General features: G+C 43.1%; 1 protein-coding gene across 4 annotated transcripts in view; it reads right to left on the reverse strand.

Moving 5' to 3' along the window:
• Nucleotides 1-3,140: 3,140 nt before the first annotated feature.
• The window catches only part of TRIQK (triple QxxK/R motif containing), a 147,679-nt gene continuing 129,437 nt past the window's right edge, over nucleotides 3,141-21,382 (reverse strand). For all 4 annotated transcript variants that reach the window (XM_073676768.1, XM_073676769.1, XM_073676767.1 and 1 more), the window contains one exon: nucleotides 3,141-3,660. In XM_073676768.1, coding sequence (XP_073532869.1) covers nucleotides 3,550-3,660 — 111 coding nt within the window. In that variant the 3' untranslated portion in view covers nucleotides 3,141-3,549. The remainder of the gene's footprint in view (nucleotides 3,661-21,382) is intronic.

The raw sequence follows: 21,382 nt of genomic DNA on the forward strand, positions 1-21,382 counted from the left end.
ACCAGCTCCAAAACCAATTTCAATTCAGGTAAACCTCACCCCATTTTTCCAACGTGGTGAGTATGGGATTGCACTAACCTCTCTCCTCCTCTCTCATTTTAACCTAGGAGACTTCCTGTACCCTCCTTTGCCTTCCAACCAGCACCCAAGACTATTGTGTCTACTACCAGTACCCTCGTTTTAGCTCATTTTATCCTTCATTTTATTATTATTTTATCCCCCTTTCTCCTCCCAATTGTACTTTTACCCTAAATAAAAACTTGTGTTTTAGTTCAACGCATCTACTCTTATTACCAACCCTCTATCCTCCTCAAAGTCTAACACTACCAGCGCAAGCCTTTTTATTTTTTTAGCTTTACCCACTTTGACAACCTGTGGTTGGTTGTCTCCTCTTGCAGCAGGTACAACCAGGCTTACCTACCAGCGCCCCCACCTTATATTTTTTTCATATATTATTTACTGACCACAACATATAGAGTAATTCATTGTTTACAATGCCACAACTTAGTATTTTGTAGCATAACCTTTTTCTTTAATTACTGCACCACACCGACGGGGCATTGACGCCACTAGGGTATTCAAGACATCTTGAGGGATCTTGCTCCATTCCATTTGCAAATCTGCAAACAATTTCATTTTTATTGCTATGGGTACGGGCTCCAACTCGTCACCCTAACTCATCCCAAAGGTGCTCTATAGCGTGTAAATCAGGTGATTGGCTTGGCCATTGCAATAGGCAAACATTTTTCTTTGCTAATCAATTTTTGACTAAATTGGATGTGTGCTTAGGATCATTGTCTTGCTGGAATTTCCATCCCCTGCCTACTGTGGTTTTACCATGTGGCAGCATTACATTCTTCAGTGTATCCTTGTATATGGTAGCTTTCATATTTCCATCAATTCTATGCAGCGGGTCAATGGCAGATGCAGAAAAGCAACCCCAAACCATGACATTGCCACTACCATGTTTCACTGTAGGTGTTTGGTACCTTACATCATATACCGCCCAATTGGAAAACTTAATATAGTGCTTGCCATCACTACCAAACAGATTGATCTTGGATTCATCCGACCACAACACCTTAGACCAATCTGTCTCTTTCTATTGGCTGTGTTCTTTGGCAAACTCAAGTTGACCTTCCGGTTCTTTGCAGAGATGAAAGTCTTCTTGACTAGAACTCGAGCATTCAACCCTACTGCTCTTAGCCGTCGCACCATAGTTTGGCGACTCACTTTGACCCCATATTCTTTGTTCATTTCATGCGAAATCTGTACGACACTTTTATGGACATCAGATGTTGACTTTCTTTTTAATAATGTGATCAACTCTGGAGGAAGTTTTCCGTGGTCATCTGTGACGCTCGCAGCCCTGCCCTGGGAAGATGAGGTACTCGGAGCCGGGTCAGATGTTTAATGGGGATGCAGCCGTGGCCTTGACCCGTTCCGTGCCCAGGGCCATCACATTAAAAAGGATGTTAGGGCTTTCAGGGTTGAGTGGCATTTGTCGACTACGCCACCTGTGGTGTCTGGTGATGGGGCCACCAGCGCCGCTACAGTCCGCTGAGGCCCGGTGTCATGGCGGCTAAAGTTCTCGCTGCTCCCCACAGACGGAGCGCGGCCTCAGGGCAGGCAAGACAGGATAGAGGGGGGTTAGTAGTGCGGGGAGTACGGGCACCGCGTCGCGTGGTATGGCGCGTAATGAACAGTCCGGAGGCCATAGGGATGAACTTCCAAGGCTTTACTCACAGTTCTCTCAAGCAGCGCAAGGCTTCTCCCTGCTCCTCGCGGAGTCCTGCGGCCACCAGGGACGGGGGTCCGACTACCTCCGAGGAAGTCCAGTGTGAGGTAGCATCCCTACACCAGAGTGTTCCTGCACTATGGACTTCACCCTTTCCCGTCTGTGCGTGTGTAGATAGGCTGGAATCCCTCTGAATAGATCAGGTAGGCGAGGACAGGTGGCGTACTCCGCTCCGTCTGCATCCTCCCCGGGACCCATTTGCTAGGGAGCCACACTCTAAAGCTCCTGGGCCTTCTTCTTGATCCTGGTCCTTGGCCGGGTTGAGACATTCCTTGTCTGCAACCTCCTCTCGTCCCATAGATCGGGGTACGAGGGCTGTGTCCCTTGCCGGTGCAGGCCCACACAGGATCTGCGCTCCCGGAGGGAAGTCACATTACACACAGTAGTTTGACAGCAACCAAGACCACTTGACAGACACACTGTCAGAGACCAGAGAACAGACCAAGATCAAAGATGGCATTCTATTAAATATGAAATTTGAAGTGTAACTAACTAGTGTTCCTCCACCCACACCCACTAACTGGTTCCTACCACTTTGTGTTCCCCAGTCTCCCTGTAACCAGTGGAGCAGCACTAGTGCATACTAGCTCCCTCTGGTGGAATATGGTGTTGGATGCAAAAGGCTAGGTCACTACCATCACACCGGCCTTACCTCAGAGGAGGAACACCACACTCCATTGAAGAAGTGCAGCATTCCTGTGGCAGTCGAACCCTCAGGGGCGCCACACATCCACTTCTAGGTTTGTCAGCTGTTCCATTACCTTCTTTTTCTCTCTTTAATATATGTGACATTTGACTGACAACAGTTGAATTCCATAGCTCCTCTTTTTGGCTTTTGCCTGACTTCACTCTCAGAATAATAAGCTTCCTGACATCAGGTGACAAGTTTGGCTTTGTCTTTGCCATGTGTTAACCTAAAAACACAGAAAAAATAAAAATAAAAATTTAGGCAAAATCCAACTGCCCATGACAAAATATGCAAAACATTTGGCCCAACAAATGCTGAAAACTAACACAAAGTAAACAATATCAAACACAATTTTCGTTCTTAGCTGACAACCATTTGCTTCCGGTTTACTAAAATCACCAGGAAAATGACATCACAACAGACAGACAGAAGTAAACACACTTTTAAAAAAATGCAAAACTTTTGGTTGCCACTGTAACTATAGATGCAATGCATCTGCTCCTTGTATTAATAGAAAAAAAATAATCCACTCACCAAGATATAATTTTACATTCTCGACGTGTGTATGAAATCACATCAGCCAGCAAGTCGTATCCCTTGGCACAGATGTTCCAGAAATGTAGCATCACACACAACACAAACATGGCATACAAATGAAGATTACAATATGTTTAATGTGTTGAATACAAAAATTGCATCATTTAAAAAGAAAGATTCACTTCTATCAAAATACCCATATTTAAAATGCCTTCATCAGTTTCATGATATTGCTAATCATAATGAAATTTACAAATCAACATATTAGGCAAACATCCAGAAAAATCGAAACTTGTAAAAAAAAATTTTTTAGTTTTTCCCAAGAGATGTTCTGTATCTAATACACAATCAACAATTCATATGCTGGATAACGATTCAGATCAGGAATGTTTAATTATGAGTGCCTTAAGACTTTTTATATTGTTCCTCATTATCCTTATGTTAGAAATGAAATGTAACATCTTTGTATAATGGATGCTCCGAGTTCTCCAATGCAAAATCACAGTATCGAGGCAGTTGGCGCAGACTAGTCTGCCGAGTCTTCTCCCAGTTCCACAGTTGGAGCCAAGTTATAATAAAACAGGGCATAGAAAGCCAGAAGAAGAACCAAGATGGCGACAGCAACAAGGAACACCTCCTAAATGTAAAGATACAAGAACAAAGGTTACAATACTTAATTGATTTTTACGCCCTCCCTCCACCCCCAATTTGACATGTGCATGGTGGCTTAGTGGTTGATATTGTTTCTTTTCTCTAATGGAGTCATGAGTTTGACCATGGCAACATGAAGTTTCATTTAGGCTATGTGCATACAGTCCTTTTGTTGAGTGAAAACTAAGCAAAAACTAAACGGTTTCAGGAGTCTTGAGATTTAGGAGAAGAATTTAGAGAGTTTCTGCTCAGTTTTAACAAGGTTTCTGCTCAAAAGCCTCCATGTTCACATGACATTAAAGGGGTTGTCTGGGACTTTACAATTAATGGCCTATCCTTAGGATAGGTCTTCAGTGTCTGGTGGGGGCACCTCCGCCGATCAGCTGTTCCCGATGTCGGCAGCGAATGGAAGTGCTCAGTTACAGAGCTGCACAGCTCCGTCGACAGAATAGTGGCCACAGCTGGGTACTGCACATCCAACCCATATTCAAATCAATAGGGTTGGATATACACTATCTTATTGCGGCCAAAATTCCGGGTGTCAGACATTGAGGACCAATCCTAAGGATAGGCCATCAGTGTTAAGGTCCCGGACAAGCTCTTAGTACAAAGTATAGGTATGTTTCTTTGGAATGTAATGCAATTCATTTTTGCATTAATTTCACATACAGTACCTATAGACAATAGAATTACAGACAGATGGACAAACGTGACATGACTACAAAGGGTGAATTTGCAGTCTGTATCTATGAAGACAGGTTTAAATAGAAGCTGAAGATACAAAACGGCAAAGAATATTTACAAAGTTACTTAATTTTTAACTTTAGATCCATTGGAGCATTAAATGACAACAGCTAAAATGCCATTAACTTGGTAAAAGGCAACCACTTTCAGCACTAAGTAGTCTAATCCGTATGCACCAATCAGTAGTATCAATGATTTCAGAGAGTAAAGCTAGAAGCAGCTTAGTTACCCTTACAAAAGCAATGGGGCATTGTTTCTTTATTAAACAAACTTTAAAGAGGACCGGTAATTGTGTAGAAAGTGGCCAGTTTTTATATCTTATAATATTCCCGCTGTTCCCCTAAGTATTCCATTTTTTTTATCTTTTTATTTAAATCCGCTATTTAGTTATAGAAATATGTCAGGTGATTTATCAAATCTTTTTCGCCAGGTCTCTGGCCAAAAAAAGCTTTGAAAAGTTGCAAATTTTTTTGCATAATGCGAGGTTGCGCAGAAGAACTTGACTTTTGGTGTATTCATGCCATTCTCGTCCCAAGTTTGACAAAGTGGACGGAGCTTAGGCAAGGTAGGGGCGTGACGCAAATTCATGACCAGGGGCGTGACGCAAATTCATTTGCTATGCCACAAATCCTATTTCTGCAGGGGCGTGAAGATTTGTGGGGAGAAGTACATAGCGGTGAATAACACTATGTGCCTCGCCTGATTCAATAAGTCTATGTCTCTTAACAAATCAGATTTGTCCGCTCCAACACACCTCCTCATCAAGCCCCTCATGGGCTTTTTGATTTCTTACTGATTTTTATGGTCTTTACCAAGTAGGGGTGTCGCTCACCAGGTAATAATGCAGAGCATCCTGAGGACACGCCCCAGAGGCTCCTGTGTAAACACTAGAAAAATCATCACTAAATAATAAAAGGTCCATATCTCTGGAAACATATGGCAGATTTGGACAAATTAAAAAAATTGTTGATTACTCAGGCAATCAGCCAAAATAAAGAGTAAAAACTGGGCACTTTTGACCTGGTGACAGTTCGGCTTTAAAAAGGCTCATATTTATATAATATGGAGTTCTGAAAAAACAAAACAAAAACAAACTGAAGACGTGATACATTTTAATTGGTTTCCTATAACAAGAGGGCACATGTGGTAAGGTGCTGACTAGACGTGAGCGACCTTGCTCAATGAAAATATATTGAGCGAGGTCGGACATGTCTAGTCGATATGTGGCTGGAAGTATGCAAAAGGCATACTTGTGGTCACATGACCGCCCACTCCCGATGCTGGAAAATCTTCACATCGCACGCGCTGTTAGGGTTCATAAGCAATGTACTCGAAGCCAGGGCTACCCCTTTAATGAACAGATTATATTGTATGCAGTACTGATGGAGTAAAATACTTAGAGAATTGCACCAAACTAGACATTTTTTCATTCTTACACTACCTTCTGGATAGTATACAATATTTTTTGGCAATATGGTGAATGCTACTAATAAATTTGACAAATTAGCCATATCCTTTATTCTAGACACTTTTGGGCATAATTTTGACAGGATTTCTAGTGCCTTTTGCACTCTCTAGTATTCTAGTATTCATAGTTGTCCCAGTTTTTCCACCATGTGCAAAGAGGAATGGAGCTCCACACTCAATGTGCGTCCAAAAGCATTTAATCACTGGCTACCAAAAACGGCAAAATTTGCTAGGGGATCACAGAATGGTTAGGATTGGAGTCAAAGGGAATTTTAAAAGTATGCAGCAACTTAAAAAAAAATAAAAAATAATTTAATTTAATGAAGTACAAGATATTCTGGGGTTTTAAAAATATCTGAATTCCCTTTTAGTGAATACAATAAATGTTAATAAAATGTCTATAATTACTAATTTTTTTAAATATTTTAAATGGACACAGAGTTAAAGAAAAATAAAATAGTCACATTTTGAAGTTTTGGGTTTTCTAAAAAATTCCATCTGACATCTCGGGAATATTTTCAAATAAATCAATCTGATCCAAAAAAAAAAAGCAGAAGAGGAAGAGAAAAAGAACAACCCAACAACCTTCACAACATCATTTGCAGTTTAACCAGGAAAGATAAAAAAGGGGTGATGAATAATTCATGGCATTTGTTTATGTTCTGCTGGGATTTTCTACCTGGCTGTTCATGTTTTAGTGCTAATGGCATAAATTTGTTCAAAACATTCCAACTGTAACATACGTTTCTCTGAGGCATCGTCTTGATTTTGCATTGTGACAAGTTTTCGATAATTTCGCTATTTATATTGCCCTTGTGTGAAATAAATGCACAGTTGCATTTTAGAAGCAAATTATGAATATTTACTTAAATTAACAAAAAATACAAACAAGCCACAAACGATTAAAAACATCTTAACGTAGAGGGAGAAATGTGTGTTTTCATTGCAACTAGGACACTTTTTATATAATGCAGGTTTCATTTATTTTCTATTTTTTTTTTTTATATACACAGCTGTTCTTCCAGGCCCATCTGGACACACAGCTACTAATCTTAAGAGGATGTAATAAGCAAGTGACACACAACTGTAGGAGCCATCTGCTTGAGAGAATGGACAGCAGACCCGTACAGTGCACTTACTATTCTCAACCCACATAATGAATGTCAGAATAGCGGCATGATACAGCGCGTACAGATGTGTTTTCTTAATATTCAGACAAACACTAACAAATGCTTTTTTCAACTTTTAGATAACAGCATAAAAGAATATTCCCATCCACCACTGCAAGTATTTAAGACTAGCAAATTCATAGTAGAGCATGTTCACATTGTCCGAACCACCAATAACATGTTAAAGCGTGTCATTTTTTATTGCATTAATGCATTTACAGGTGCATCTCACTAAATTAGAATATCAAAAAGTTTATTTCAGTTCTTCAATACAAAAAGTGAAACTCATATATTATATAGAGTCATTACACACAGAGTGATCTATTTCAAGTGTTTATTTCTGTTAATGTTGATGATTATGGCTTACAGCCAATGAAAACACAAAAGAAGTCATTATCTCAGTAAATTAGAATACTTTATAACAGCTTGAAAAATGTTTTTAAAATCCAAAATGTTGGCCTACTGAAATGTATGTTCAGTAAATGCACTCAATACTTGGTCGGGGCTCCTTTTGCATCAATTCCTGCATCAATGTGGCGTGGCATGGAGGCGATCAGCCTGTGGCACTGCTGAGGTGTTATGGAAGCCCAGGTTGCTTTGATAGCAGCCTTCAGCTCGTCTGCATTGTTGGGTCTGGTGTCTCTCATCTTCCTCTTGACAATACCCTATAGATCCTCTATGGGGTTAAGGTCAGGCGAGTTTGCTGGCCAATCAAGCACAGTGATACGGTTGTTTTTAAACCAGGTAATGGTACTTTTGACAGTGTGGACAGGGGCCAAGTCCTGCTGGAGAATGAAATTTCCATCTCCAAAAAGCTTGTCGGCAGAGGGAAGCATGAAGTGCTCTAAAATTTCCTGGTATACGGCTGCGCTGACTTTGGTCTTGATAAAACACAGTGGACCTACACTAGCAGATGACTTGGCTCCCCAAACCATCACTGATTGTGGAAACTTCACACTAGACCTCAAGCAGCTTGGATTGTGGCCTCTCCACTCTTCCTCCAGACTCTGAGATCTTGATTTCCAAATGAAAACTGGAACTCTGGGACCTTGTGGAGTTTGTCAATGACTGCCTTCAGGACATCTGTCAAGTCAGCAGTCTCCCCCATGATTGTGGAGCCTACTGAAACAGACTAAGGGACCTTTTTAAATGCTTAGGAAACCTTTGCAGGTGTTTTCTGTTAATCATTCTAATTTACTGAGATAATGACCATTGTGTTTTCATTGGCTGTAAGCCATAATCAACATTAACAGAAATAAACATTTGAAATAGATCACTCTGCTTGCAATGACTATAATATGAGTTTCACTTTTTGTATTGAAGAACTGAAATAAATTAACTTTTTGATGATATTCTAATTTAGTGAGATGCACCCGTAAAATTGACAACAGAAGAAACTTTGTGAAAACTGCTGCAGAAAAATCTTCAAGAGTTTAGGGTATCGTATAGCTACCATGCAGATTTCTCCTGTGGGTGCAGACCTCAAACCCTGTGTAGTTTTAACTTGCCGCAATGTTTCACCCTCTTCCATCTACTATGCGTATTTCCAATTTAAAGTGTATATTTACATGTGATCTTGTTATAATGTAGAGCTCAGACTACACACAGGGTTTGTTTGTAGTCTGTAACCATGGAGACATGAAAGTATTTTTACCAAAGTGTTTTGCAAAAGTTATTTATTTAAATTTAGAAACATTAGTGCAAATAAAAATTGGTTGGTATAATGTTTTAGCTTTTGTAACCTAATATGAAGTCATTATTTAACAAAGTGCAATTTAAAGGGAACCTGTCAGCACAGAATGACTGTTCAAGCCAAGTACAGGCGCTCAGTGCATCATGGGGGGAGGGGGGCAATCGCTTGAGTGCATGTTCCCACCTGCTTAGTTTCCATCTCTATGTAAACAGCAGTCAATCAAAGAAGACCGGGGTGGAGATAGAGGGAAAATAATCAGGTAGGAAGGTGTAGTTAAATGTTTGGCCCCACCATGATGAACTGTTTGTCTGTATTTGCATTAAACAGTCATTTTGTGCAGAGAGTCCCTTTAACCCCTTCTAGCACTGTGACTCATGATGTTTCCTGCAATGTGGGCTCCAGATCTGTTCCCATTCTATCAGCAGCAGGTGTCAGATGTGACAAACTGCTTCAGAAGACAGGATCGGCTACAACCCCTTGAATATTGCACCCAGGAGGTTTTACATAGAGAGGTACTTCCTCTAAAAACTTATCTGCACCACTGCATGAGATGATTAAAATATAGAGAGTCCGACAAAATACACTGCAATAGTGAAGTATCACAATGTATTATAAAAGCGATGAAACGACTGCAAGTTTAAGTCCCCTAGAGGAACATAAAAATAAAATGATTATATATAAAGTGGCGGTTCTGCTTTATGAAACCTGTCTGCAGAGTAGAACTTTTCATTGAATTCACTAGCAGACAGTTATTTACCATGGAATAAATACTATAAAGTTGCAGTCCGATCTTTAAAAGCCCGCTAGCTCACATAACAATTCCTTATCTCTACTCTACTCCCTTCACTTCTATTACACAGTCCTCACAGAGAGGGCCTGCCTGCTTGAATTAATGCAGATGCTGCTGTGATCACAGGACTTTAGCTGGCAAGGTGACTCTACATGGAGCTGGTGTAAGTTACTTTACTGTTATTTACAATATCTAGATCTCACAAGGGGGCTAAGAGGCAAACATACCATTAGTGCAACCTGTGTAGCCGCACAAGAGCCCATGAGGTAGAGGGGGAAATTCTACCTCCAAAAGCGACATGCTGCTTTTGTGAGACACATAAAAGTAGGAGTGCATTATGATGAGCTACTGGACTACAAAAGAGACGAATGCTATTTTTGCATTGAGGCCTTCTTCTGTATCCGCCCATGAGGAGGTTTGTAATCAAGTCTTGTCCTACTCTATTCGACACTAAAACACATTTGCCTTTTCAAGTGTTTCATACGAACATCAGAAGCTCAATATTTTTTAAAATTGTAGATTAGAATTTACACACAGAGTAAAATGAAGTAAAAGAAGAAGCATATTCCTATTGCTATGGTTTCTAGTAATGAGCACAAGGGCTCGTTACTGGAGCTTACCTAGGGTGCTCGGGTATGCACAGAGTATCACGGGTGCTCGAGTGACATGCTCGAGTCCCTGCGCCTGCATGTTTCACGGCTGTTTATCAGGCAATCACCGCATGTTTTCTGGCTATTAGATGCGAAACACGCAGCCCCAGGGACTCAAACATGTCACTCGAGCACCTGCGATACTCTGTGCATACCCGAGCACCCTCAGCAAACTCTAGTAACGAGTAGTGATGAGCGAGTATGTTCTGTTAACCCTTTCGGCGAGTAGGCTCAGACAAGCACCGAGTATTTACAGCGTGCTCGGTGATATGTTTGAATTGCTCCCGTGTGCATGATTTGCAACTGTTTGACAGCTTTAATACATGTGAGGAATGTGTAAGAAGCAGATATTCCTCACATGTATTAAAGCTGTCAAACCGTCGCAAATCATGCACACGGGAGCGATTCAAACATATCACCGAGCAGCTGTAACTACTCGGTGCTCGCCCGAGTATGCTCGGTGAAAGGGTTAACAAAACATACTCGCTCATCACTAGTAACGACCCCTTGCGCTCATCACGAACGCCTTCTAGAAATCCACTTACTTTGAGATGGATAGACAATTCGCACCCAATGTGTAAGATCCCATTTAATCTCAAGGTACTGAACAGCAAATCAAGTGTACCTGGTAGATGTCTTGAAGACAGCTGTATGAAAAATAGTATTGTCATCTATATTTTGTAAATATGTCTATTAGTACTGATTTTTCTATACGGAAATACTATTCTCCCCTTGAAATAAATGTATCTGTTTAAAAAAAAAAAAAATGTTTTCGCTTATTTCTAGTGCTTTAAATTTCCCACGCATCGCAATAACGTGTTCTCATTAATGTCCAGTGCTGAAAAACAAAAAAATTACCCGGCTGTCCCTGTGCAATCCAATTGTTTGTAATTTGTAACATATGATTTCCTTATTATTTCACAGTTATCGCAATGTTTACTACTTAATGTAGTGTATAGCATTTGATGTCGTTAGCAGAGAGTTAATATAGCCAGAGGCGCGGTGAATGTGAGAGATAAGCAGTGCTTCTTCCCATCTCTACATGGCAGGCTTGCAGATGCTCCAGCCGTGAAGCTGCCACTTGTGATGCCAACCAACCTGCTGCTTTGATATCCATGTTGCCTATGCCAATGCATCCACAGGGGAAATGGTATAATGGCACACACTGGTTGATGATGGCAATCAATCTCAATTCTGTTTTTCTCTCCAAAACACACAAACTTGGATCGGACGTGATCTTGGAAGAAGGCCACAGAATCTCCCAGAGCAACAGTGATTAAGGAAGAAAGAAAGATAAGAACTGCATTTGATTGCTTTCAAAATGCAAATGCGGCAGAGGTGCGTACAACCTATTCATGTCCAAAATCTGTACACAAGGTAATGGACTTCATGTAGACACCTACATCTTATTAAAAGGCACGGCACAGCCACAATTATATACATTTTATCATTGGATTCTAAGAATAAGTTAATAGGATAATAGGATAACCTATTAAAATATTACCCAACCATTGAAAAAAGCACTAGGAAGTGGTACCTTTAATTCACACTTTGACACTATGATAAATATGCCCATATTTATCAATTTGGTCTATTTTTTATACCGTGTAAACAATCTTATAATACATTACAGGGGTTGTTTACAGGGGTTGTCTGGCCTTAGGGTACAATATGTGACTGCAGACTTGTGAATCCTCACACTGCGTGCACTGAGGATTCTTCGCTGCCAGAAACAGCGGGTGTGGGATCGCAATTATGCAATGTGCATACATGCAGTCATGTGCCGACTAGACGTGTGTGGCCTCGCTCAATACACTTGCACTGAGCGAGGCCGCATTCGTCTAGTTGGCACGTGACTGAATGTATGCAAATTGCATAATTGCGATCCCACACCCGCTGGTCACGGCACCGAAGAATCCTCAGAGCGCACAGGATTCACTCTTAGGATTCACATAGTGTGACTGCAGACTTGTACTTTTAAGGCCGGACAACCCCTATAAATTTATCACAGTGGTTCAGGCCATTTTATAAATCTGGCATATCGTTTCACTACTTATTAGTTGGTTTACTCTGTCAGAAATTTGCATAACAATTTTGTGGTGTTTTTTGGGTGAATGTTGTCATTTTTATATTTTTAGTCACACCTCTTCCCAGAAAAGCCATGTCTCCTTATCAGGTAAGACATAAATTGCATAATATTGTGCTCAACACGTTCAACCATGTGTCACGGTTGTGTCAGGTGTGACAGACTGTCGTTCTGGATCTAGCTATAGTAGGTCATTGCGCTTGGCTCTGCAGGCACCTTCTTGATCTTTTCATCTCTGTAGAGATCCTTCTCCTTCTAGGACCTAGCAGTAACCTCCACCTTCTGCTGCTAATTGACACACCCTTGCTGGATGTTTAAATACCTTCAGTCTCTCCAGAGAGTCGTCAGTGATCGTTTTATTTTCCTCTGTCCAGGCTTGAAGTACTTGTAGTCGGCTAGTGATTCTTGGAGTTCCCTTGGAGGATAGTTGGCATGATCTCTTTGGTGTCTTCTCAAGCTAAGTGTATTCCCTTGTCGTCTGTTTACCTTTAGTTGCACTTGGGGCTGACTAGTGCTCACCCCTTCCCCTGCCTACCTAGGGCCTATCGCTGGGGCAGTCAGGGATTAGGTTTCCTGCTTGGCGAACCCATTTAGGGGAGACAGGGTGTTGTCAGATCTGCCTAGGAGTCTCCACTCCCCCTTTCCCTAGTGTTTGGGCTTCCTTCCCCTTTTCCCGTCATTGTGCACTTAGTCTTTCTCTCACCTTGCGTGACACCATTGAATACATGTTTGCTCTAGCACAAATCTCAGCTTCAATCAGCTCCTACTTTTAAAAGGTTTATCTAAAATTTAAGATTATGGCATCCACCGTGCCAAGACTACAAAATAAGTTTCCATTTTATTTTAATAACAAATAAATAATATTAGTGATATTCATTTAGTGACCATCATAATGTGGCAAAATGTGACCAGCATAACGTGGGGTGGGAGGCATCTGTCTCTAGCCGATTTCACAGAACTCACATCAAACAAATGTCCAGGATACACTGAAACGGTCCTGAACCCCTGGTAGTGCCTCACTATACAACATACAGATCAGCAGAGAGCACGACCTCTTACTGCAAAGAATGCCACAGGTTTATGTGGGTAATATAGGACCACAATGGTTACAACATCATGTAACAGATCTCATCAACTCGTGAAAGTCTTTTACAGGCCACTCCGCAAAGAACACTAATAAAAGCGAAGGGTCATACTATCCAAGATGAAGGCTGGACCAATAACGCAATCTAGAATTCAGAAGGAAATCCTATATACAGTTCACCATGTAGTATACAATAACTGGCACTGGGCAAGACTAGACAAACCTAAATTGTGCACAGGGAACGCTAACTGGCCACAGAGGCGGCCCTCTGTACGATCAGAGGGCCTGGTTAGTGGACCAATGGAAATAGTGTGCAAGGTTGGCCCGGCATCTCTGCCAGTGCTGCAGAGACCACCAGAGAAACAGTGACTGTCAGAGGAGAACATCACTGTAGTGCACACACAAGAAACACACGGTTATGCGAGTTGAACTAATGTTTGCATCAGGGCTGTGGAGTCGGAGTTAGTTTTGGTTGGAGTCGGAAGAAATGTACCGACTCAGACTCCAGCTTTAAAAAAAAATGTATTAATATTTCATAATTGAACTTTCATATGAATTTTATAAATGTTACTCAAATATATATGTTCTATCAAACTATGAACAACAGTGATAAGCAGTTCTGCTGGAGATAGAGACATTTCTTACTTCTTGTGTGTCACTGTTCTCCACTGCCCTTATCTAATCTTATACTTGGTTAACCTCATGCTGCCCCAACCCCCCTACTTACAATGTATGAAACTGAAAGTGAAAATGTGTTGCAAATTCTTAGTAGTAAAGCTCCTCCTCTAGACTAGATGTTTACTAGGTGTGCGTCTTCCAAGCATCTCACAGCTGCTTTTCAGGAGAGGAAGACTGTAAGAAGTATTATTCTTTCAACAAACTTTGCATCAGTTAACTGTGAGTACATGAGGAATAACAGTATTACTGACCACTATATCAGTTGTACGACCTGGCAATAATTTTGTACAATTGTTTTTAGGAAAAACAATTGTCATTTGGATTGTGAATGCAGAATTAAAAACCTGAGAATGTCAAAGAAGCGTCACATTAAATCAGCTGTATTTGAACATTTCACCATCACTCAAGATAGAAAACATTATTTCTGTCAGTGTATGACAAATGATCCAGACGAAAACAAATGCTGTGAAGCCAAGATCAGTGCATATTTAGGCAAAGATAAAAATGCTCCTACCAGAGCTTCTAATCTAAAGAGACATTTACAGCGCTTTCATCCAGAAGTACTGAAAGCTGAAAGCAGTGGATGAGAAAGACTGCATCCAAACCAATGAACCAGTGCCCAGCTCTTCCAGCCAAACAAAGGAGCAGAGAACTTTGCAGCCATCAGTTGCAATATATTTGGTCAGTGACAACGTTACTGTGACAATGACAGTAGATACATTTAAAAAACAGATCATAGAGCTTGTTGTTAAGGATAGTGTGCCTATTTCATTATTTTCACGACCAGCTTTTGTGTGTCTGAATGGGGAAATGGCCCGCAAGCTTGGTGCTTCTCTGGAGAGAGAGAGTATTAGAAAATTAGTAATCGAAGAAGCTTTTAAACAAAAGGAAGAACTTAAAAAAACTCTCAAGGGACGCTTTCTGTTTCTTAAAATGGATGCCTGCACATGTCGCAGAGTGAACTATTTTGCCATCATTGTCTGATTTGTTTGTGACAAAAATGAAATAGTTACCAAGACATTGGTAGTAAAAGACACCAAAGCTCATCACACCAGTGAGTTTCTCCAGGTCTTGGTGGAAAAGGTTCTGCAAGACTATGAACTTAAAAAAGAGCAAGTTCTTTCTGTCGTAACTGACAATGCTTCAAATATGATAAGCACTATTAAGCTAATGAATGAGAGTAATGATGGTGACCAGCAGCTAGAAGAACATTCTGGGTCCACAGACACAGAAATGTTTGAAATAGAGGAACACAGTATTGTAACTGAGGAGCAAATTGAAGTTGCTTCAGATGAACAGCAACATGATAGTTTAGATGATCTTGTTGAAACTGTCAATACGTTCTTTCATTCATCACATGCGCTGTGTTGTGCATACGCTACAGCTGGCTATAAGAGACAGTCTGCAAGAAGGACATGCTGCTGCACTGATTGGCAAGGGGAGAAAATTGGCTACTGTTGCCAGAACCCCAAAAGTTGACTCAATTTTGAAGAGACGTGCTGGAAAAGGGGCAATTATTGATCAAGCCACACGATGGGGCAGCACTTACTTAATGATTCAGCGCTTGGTTGAACTGAAAACCTTTCTTGTAGACATGGCTAACCCTCAACTGACGCTAAATGAAAGTCAGTGGAATCAGGTGACTGAGCTGGAAAAATTGCTAGAGCATCCATTTACAGAGACTAAAAAATTACAAGCAGAGGACTTAACTCCAGGTATTTTCTTAAAGGAGTGGAAGAACCTGATGTTTCGCCTGTCCCAAAGAGGAGGGTTAATTGCAAGTGGCATTGCTACATCAATGAAACGGAGAGAGGAGCTACTATTACAAAATAACATTCTTTTGGCAGCTGTTTATGTAGACCCAATGCATCGGATTCTTCTAGATGATCAACATCTACTAAAGGAAAAGAAGCTCTGTTTGAAATAGCAGTAAGGATGAAAGGGTTGCAGAACAGTCAGGAGGAACAAGAAGAATTTGGTCGTCCTGCCACATCTTCACCCTCATTATCAACTGATGAAGAATTTAACTTCGAAAAATATTCGGATCACAAGGACCGTGCAAAGCGTTCCCGCATAGAAGAAGAGTCATCCCCATCAAAGAACACAGCCAGTACATTTCAGCAGAATTTTTCATGTGCACTAAAAGAAATTGAGAAATTTGACCGTTCATCAAAAATAACAGTGCAACAAGCGATTCCTCTGTATCCCGACATTGTCAGAGATGTTGCCCGAGTGGTTACGGCTTTGCCACCAACCCAACTTAGTGTAGAGAGGTTGTTCTCTGCTCTCAAAATAATTAGATCAGATTTGAGGGCATCCATGAAGGAGGATCTGACAGAGGCAATACTTTTTCTGAGGACAAATTTATAGATTTCTTCTTATTAACTGCATAACAGTGTTTATTGCATATTTACTTACAAGAGTTTAGAAAAGTTTATAAAAGTTATTTGCTATATTCTAATTGTATTCTAATAAATATAGTTTTTGCTCTAAGTGGTCTGATTACTTACATGATGGTGAGAAACTGAATAAGCACGATGTGAATATTTTACAACAGTAAATTTATTGTTACGAATTGGCCATTTATGAAGGAGTCGGAGTCGGAACCGGAACCTGATACAATCCAGGAGTCGGAGTCGCAACTGTGGCTTACCGACTCCACAGCCCTGGTTTGCATACTGCTAAGTGGTTGGCACAATAGTATAGATAATTCTTTGAGATGGGCCCAATATGGGAATTTCTACATTGAAGCCATTTCTACTACTTAACTATTCATGGATACAGGAGAGTAACTTAAAAGGTAGTACTATAATTCCTGTCATCTTTGTGTAGCATAAGTTTTCTGTAAACATTACTTTCTGGAACAATTTAGAGCAGGGGTCTCAAACTCGGCTGGGTATATGGGCCGCACATGGAAAAAATTTGAATTTGGGGGGCCGCATTCTTTGTTCAATGTGACATTTTTAGTGATACCATTTTTTTTGTATACACCTTTTGAACATTTTTGCCGTGTTTATTTTTTATGGCTTGGGTGGTTATGGATGTGGCGATAATAAACGTGCACTTTTTTGTGTTTACTTTAGTTTACATATAAAACAGCATTTTTAGTGCCCAATATTTTTTCATGCTTTATTTTATTTTTTATTTTTTTTACAATTTTATTTCCCCCAATTGGCCACATACAGTAATATTGTCTTACAATTAGCATCATATAGTAATAATGGAAAACATCTTGTAGTAATGTTCCCCATCCAAGTCCCCATCTTGTACTAATGTGCCCCATCCAGGTCCCCATCCTGTGGCTATGTGCCCCATCCAGGTCCCCATCCTGTGGCTATGTGCCCAATCCAGGTCCCCATCTTGTGGCTATGTGCCCCATCCAGGTCTCCATCTTGTGGTTATGTACCCCATGCAGGTCCCCATCCTGTGGCTATGTGTCCCATCCAGGTCCCCATCTTGTGGCTATGTGCCCCATCCAGGTCCCCATGTTGTGGCTCTGGTCCCCATCTTGTGGCTCTGTGCCCCATCCAGGTCCCCATCTTGTGGCTATGTGCCCCATCCAGGTCCCCATCTTGTGGCTATGTGCCCCATCCAGGTCCACATCTTGAGGCTATGTGCCCCATCCAGGTCCACATCTTGAGGCTATGTGCCCCATCCAGGTCCCCTCTTGTGGCTCTGTGTCCCATCCAGGTCCCCATCTTGTGGCTCTGTGCCCCATCCAGGTCCCCATCTTGTGGCTATGTGCCCCATCCAGGTCCCCATCTTGTGGCTATGTGCCCCATCCAGGTCCACATCTTGAGGCTATGTGCCCCATCCAGGTCCACATCTTGAGGCTATGTGCCCCATCCAGGTCCCCATCCTGTGGCTATGTGCCCCATCCAGGTCCCCTCTTGTGGCTATGTGCCCCATCCAGGTCCCCATCTTGTGGCTATGTGCCCCATCCAGGTCCCCATCTTGTGGCTATGTGCCCCATCCAGGTCCCCATCTTGAGGCTATGTGCCCCATCCAGGTCCCCATCTTGAGGCTATGTGCCCCATCCAGGTCCCCATCCTGTGGCTATGTGCCCCATCCAGGTCCCCTCTTGTGGCTATGTGTCCCATCCAGGTCCCCATCTTGTGGCTATGTGCCCCATCCAGGTCCCCATGTTGTGGCTATGTGCCCCATCCAGGTCCCCATGTTGTGGCTCTGGTCCCCATCTTGTGGCTCTGTGCCCCATCCAGGTCCCCATCTTGTGGCTATGTGCCCCATCCAGGTCCCCATCTTGTGGCTATGTGCCCCATCCAGGTCCCCATCTTGAGGCTATGTGCCCCATCCAGGTCCACATCTTGAGGCTATGTGCCCCATCCAGGTCCCCATCCTGTGGCTATGTGCCCCATCCAGGTCCCCTCTTGTGGCTATGTGCCCCATCCAGGTCCCCATCTTGTGGCTATGTGCCCCATCCAGGTCCCCATCTTGTGGCTATGTGCCCCATCCAGGTCCCCATCTTGTGGCTATGTGCCCCATCCAGGTCCCCATCTTGTGGCTATGTGCCCCATCCAGGTCCCCATCTTGAGGCTATGTGCCCCATCCAGGTCCCCATCCTGTGGCTATGTGCCCCATCCAGGTCCCCTCTTGTGGCTATGTGTCCCATCCAGGTCCCCATCTTGTGGCTATGTGCCCCATCCAGGTCCCCATGTTGTGGCTATGTGCCCCATCCAGGTCCCCATGTTGTGGCTCTGGTCCCCATCTTGTGGCTCTGTGCCCCATCCAGGTCCCAATCTTGTGGCTATGTGCCCCATCCAGGTCTCCATCTTGTGGCTATGTGCCCCATCCAGGTCCACATCTTGAGGCTATGTGCCCCATCCAGATCCCCATCTTGTGGCTATGTGCCCCATCCAGGTCCCCATCCTGTGGCTATGTGCCCCATCCAGGTCCCCTCTTGTGGCTATGTGCCCCATCCAGGTCCCCATCCTGTGGCTATGTGCTCCATCCAGGTCCCCTCTTGTGGCTATGTGCCCCATCCAGATCCTCATCTTGTGGCTATGTGCCCCATCCAGGTCCCCTCTTGTGGCTATGTGCCCCATCCAGGTCCCCATCCTGTGGCTATGTGCCCCATCCAGGTCCCCTCTTGTGGCTATGTGCCCCATCCAGATCCTCATCTTGTGGCTATGTGCCCCATCCAGGTCCCCTCTTGTGGCTATGTGCCCCATCCAGATCCTCATCTTGTGGCTATGTGCCCCATCCAGGTCCCCATCCTGTGGCTATGTGTCCCATCCAGGTCCCCATCTTGTGGCTATGTGCCCCATCCAGGTCCCCATCCTGTGGCTATGTGCCCCATCCAGGTCCCCATCTTGTGGCTATGTGCCCCATCCAGGTCCCCTCTTGTGGCTATGTGCCCCATCCAGGTCCCCTCTTGTGGCTATGTGCCCCATCCAGGTCTCCATCTTGTGGCTATGTGCCCATCCAGGTCCCCATCCTGTGGCTATGTGCCCCATCCAGGTCCCCTCTTGTGGCTCTGTGCCCCCTGTGCTGTTCTTCACACACATAAAATAGAAAAAAAAAGATGATTCTCATCTGTCCTCCGTTCCCTCGGCGTCCTTCCTGCAGATGTGGCCGCAGGCACCACAGAGTCAGACCCCTTGACGATCCCGACCTGGTCCAGGAGGAGCCGCCGACAGCAGCGCTGCATTGCCGCACAGAGACTGTTTCCCAGCACTGCATTTCCAATGTCAGCCGCCGGCCAATCAGAGGCCAGCAGCTGACATCTGCATATGGCAATGACGTCATACTCGCTGCGCCGACACGCAGATATCAGCTGCTGGCCTCTGATTGGCCAGCGGCTGGCATTGGAAATGCTGTGCTGGGAGACGGTCTCTGTGCGGCAATGCAGCGCTGCTGTCGGCGGCTCCTCCTGGACCAGGTCGGGATCGTCAAGGGGTCTGTGCCTGCGGGCCGCATAAAGCAGCCTCAGGGGCCGCATGCGGCCCGCGGGCCGCGTGTTTGAGACCCCTGATTTAGAGGCATCATTAGGTTCAGGCACAGGATTGGGTAAAAATTAACAGAATTTCTAGATATATCGATAAGATACAAAAGTTCTTACTGGAATATACAAAAAAATAAAACAAATATAAAATGGCTATTGAGTGTGTGTATTCTTCCATGATTGATTGAGGTTTCAAAATGGCAGCCAGTGATAATTGTGACTTATAAGGGTATGTGCACACGATCCTTTTTTGGCAGCGCTTTGAACGCAGCATACTGATCCTATACATAGCGATGGTAAAATTTCTCTTGCGGCGAACAGCGTCTCGGCAAGAGAAATAGACATGCTGCGATCTGTGAAGACGCGCCGCATTGTCCGTCTCCGTGGGTGTGCCACAGACGCATAGTGGGCATGAGATTTGTATAAAACTATGCTGTAACATCTGGCCGCTGCGGATTGCACGCAGCACAAGGTTGTTGCATCCAATTCACAGCGAACACTGATCGTGTGCACATACTCTTAAAAGCACAACTGTGAGGGACACCACATTATGGCCCAGGGAAAGATGGCAACTTTGTTCAATTGTAAATATGGGAAACAGCATCTCTACCAAGCCAACATTACCGGTTTTATGATCGTAATCTCACAGTGCCTTGAAAAACAAAATCTAAGCAACATATCACTGGACGATACCATATTAAAACATTGTGAACTGTCCAAATGTAGAGAACATTGAGGGGGTTTTCCACTGCACTGAATTTGAAGACCTATCCAACTCCTGGCACCAACAAGGATCAGCTATTATGAGCTCTGGTGGCTGGGTGTAAACCGTGTATGGAGCAGAAACCCAAAACCTCGTCACACAGTTTAGAGGCCGCTTGCGAGTACCGGAGATCTGCTCCATTCATGGACTCCGATGAGCTGCTGTACCCGGGAGCATCCACTAGACAATGTGCTGGGGTGGGGAAACTCCGCTCCTCACACTGGTTACATCCATCCGCTGCCAGAGCTGCTGATCGGTGTGGGTGTCAGGTGGTGAGAACCTTCTGATTTGATATGGATGAGCTTTCCTCATCAATACAACCCTTTTATTAGAGGGAAAACCCTTTTATTAGAATAAAAAAACAACAACTTCTAATGTGACAAGTAAACAAGCCACAATGCCAAGGACAACTCCGTGAAGAGATCCAAAAATATTCCCAAAAAGTAATGTCCCAACGTAGTTTCCCTTTCTGAAAAATGGATCATCAGATACAGGGAGCAAAAGATTAATAAGTAATGATACTCCAGGCTCACAGTGGAGCCACCCACTGTCCCAAGTGCCTTTTTAACCCATTCCTGACCATGTAATTTTGTTTTTTTTCGCTTTTGTTTTTTTCTCCTCT

Source organism: Phyllobates terribilis, unplaced genomic scaffold (assembly GCF_046119375.1).
Source record: "Phyllobates terribilis strain yellow unplaced genomic scaffold, ASM4611937v1 Scaffold_4__5_contigs__length_816908805, whole genome shotgun sequence".
Lineage (NCBI taxonomy): Eukaryota > Metazoa > Chordata > Amphibia > Anura > Dendrobatidae > Phyllobates > Phyllobates terribilis.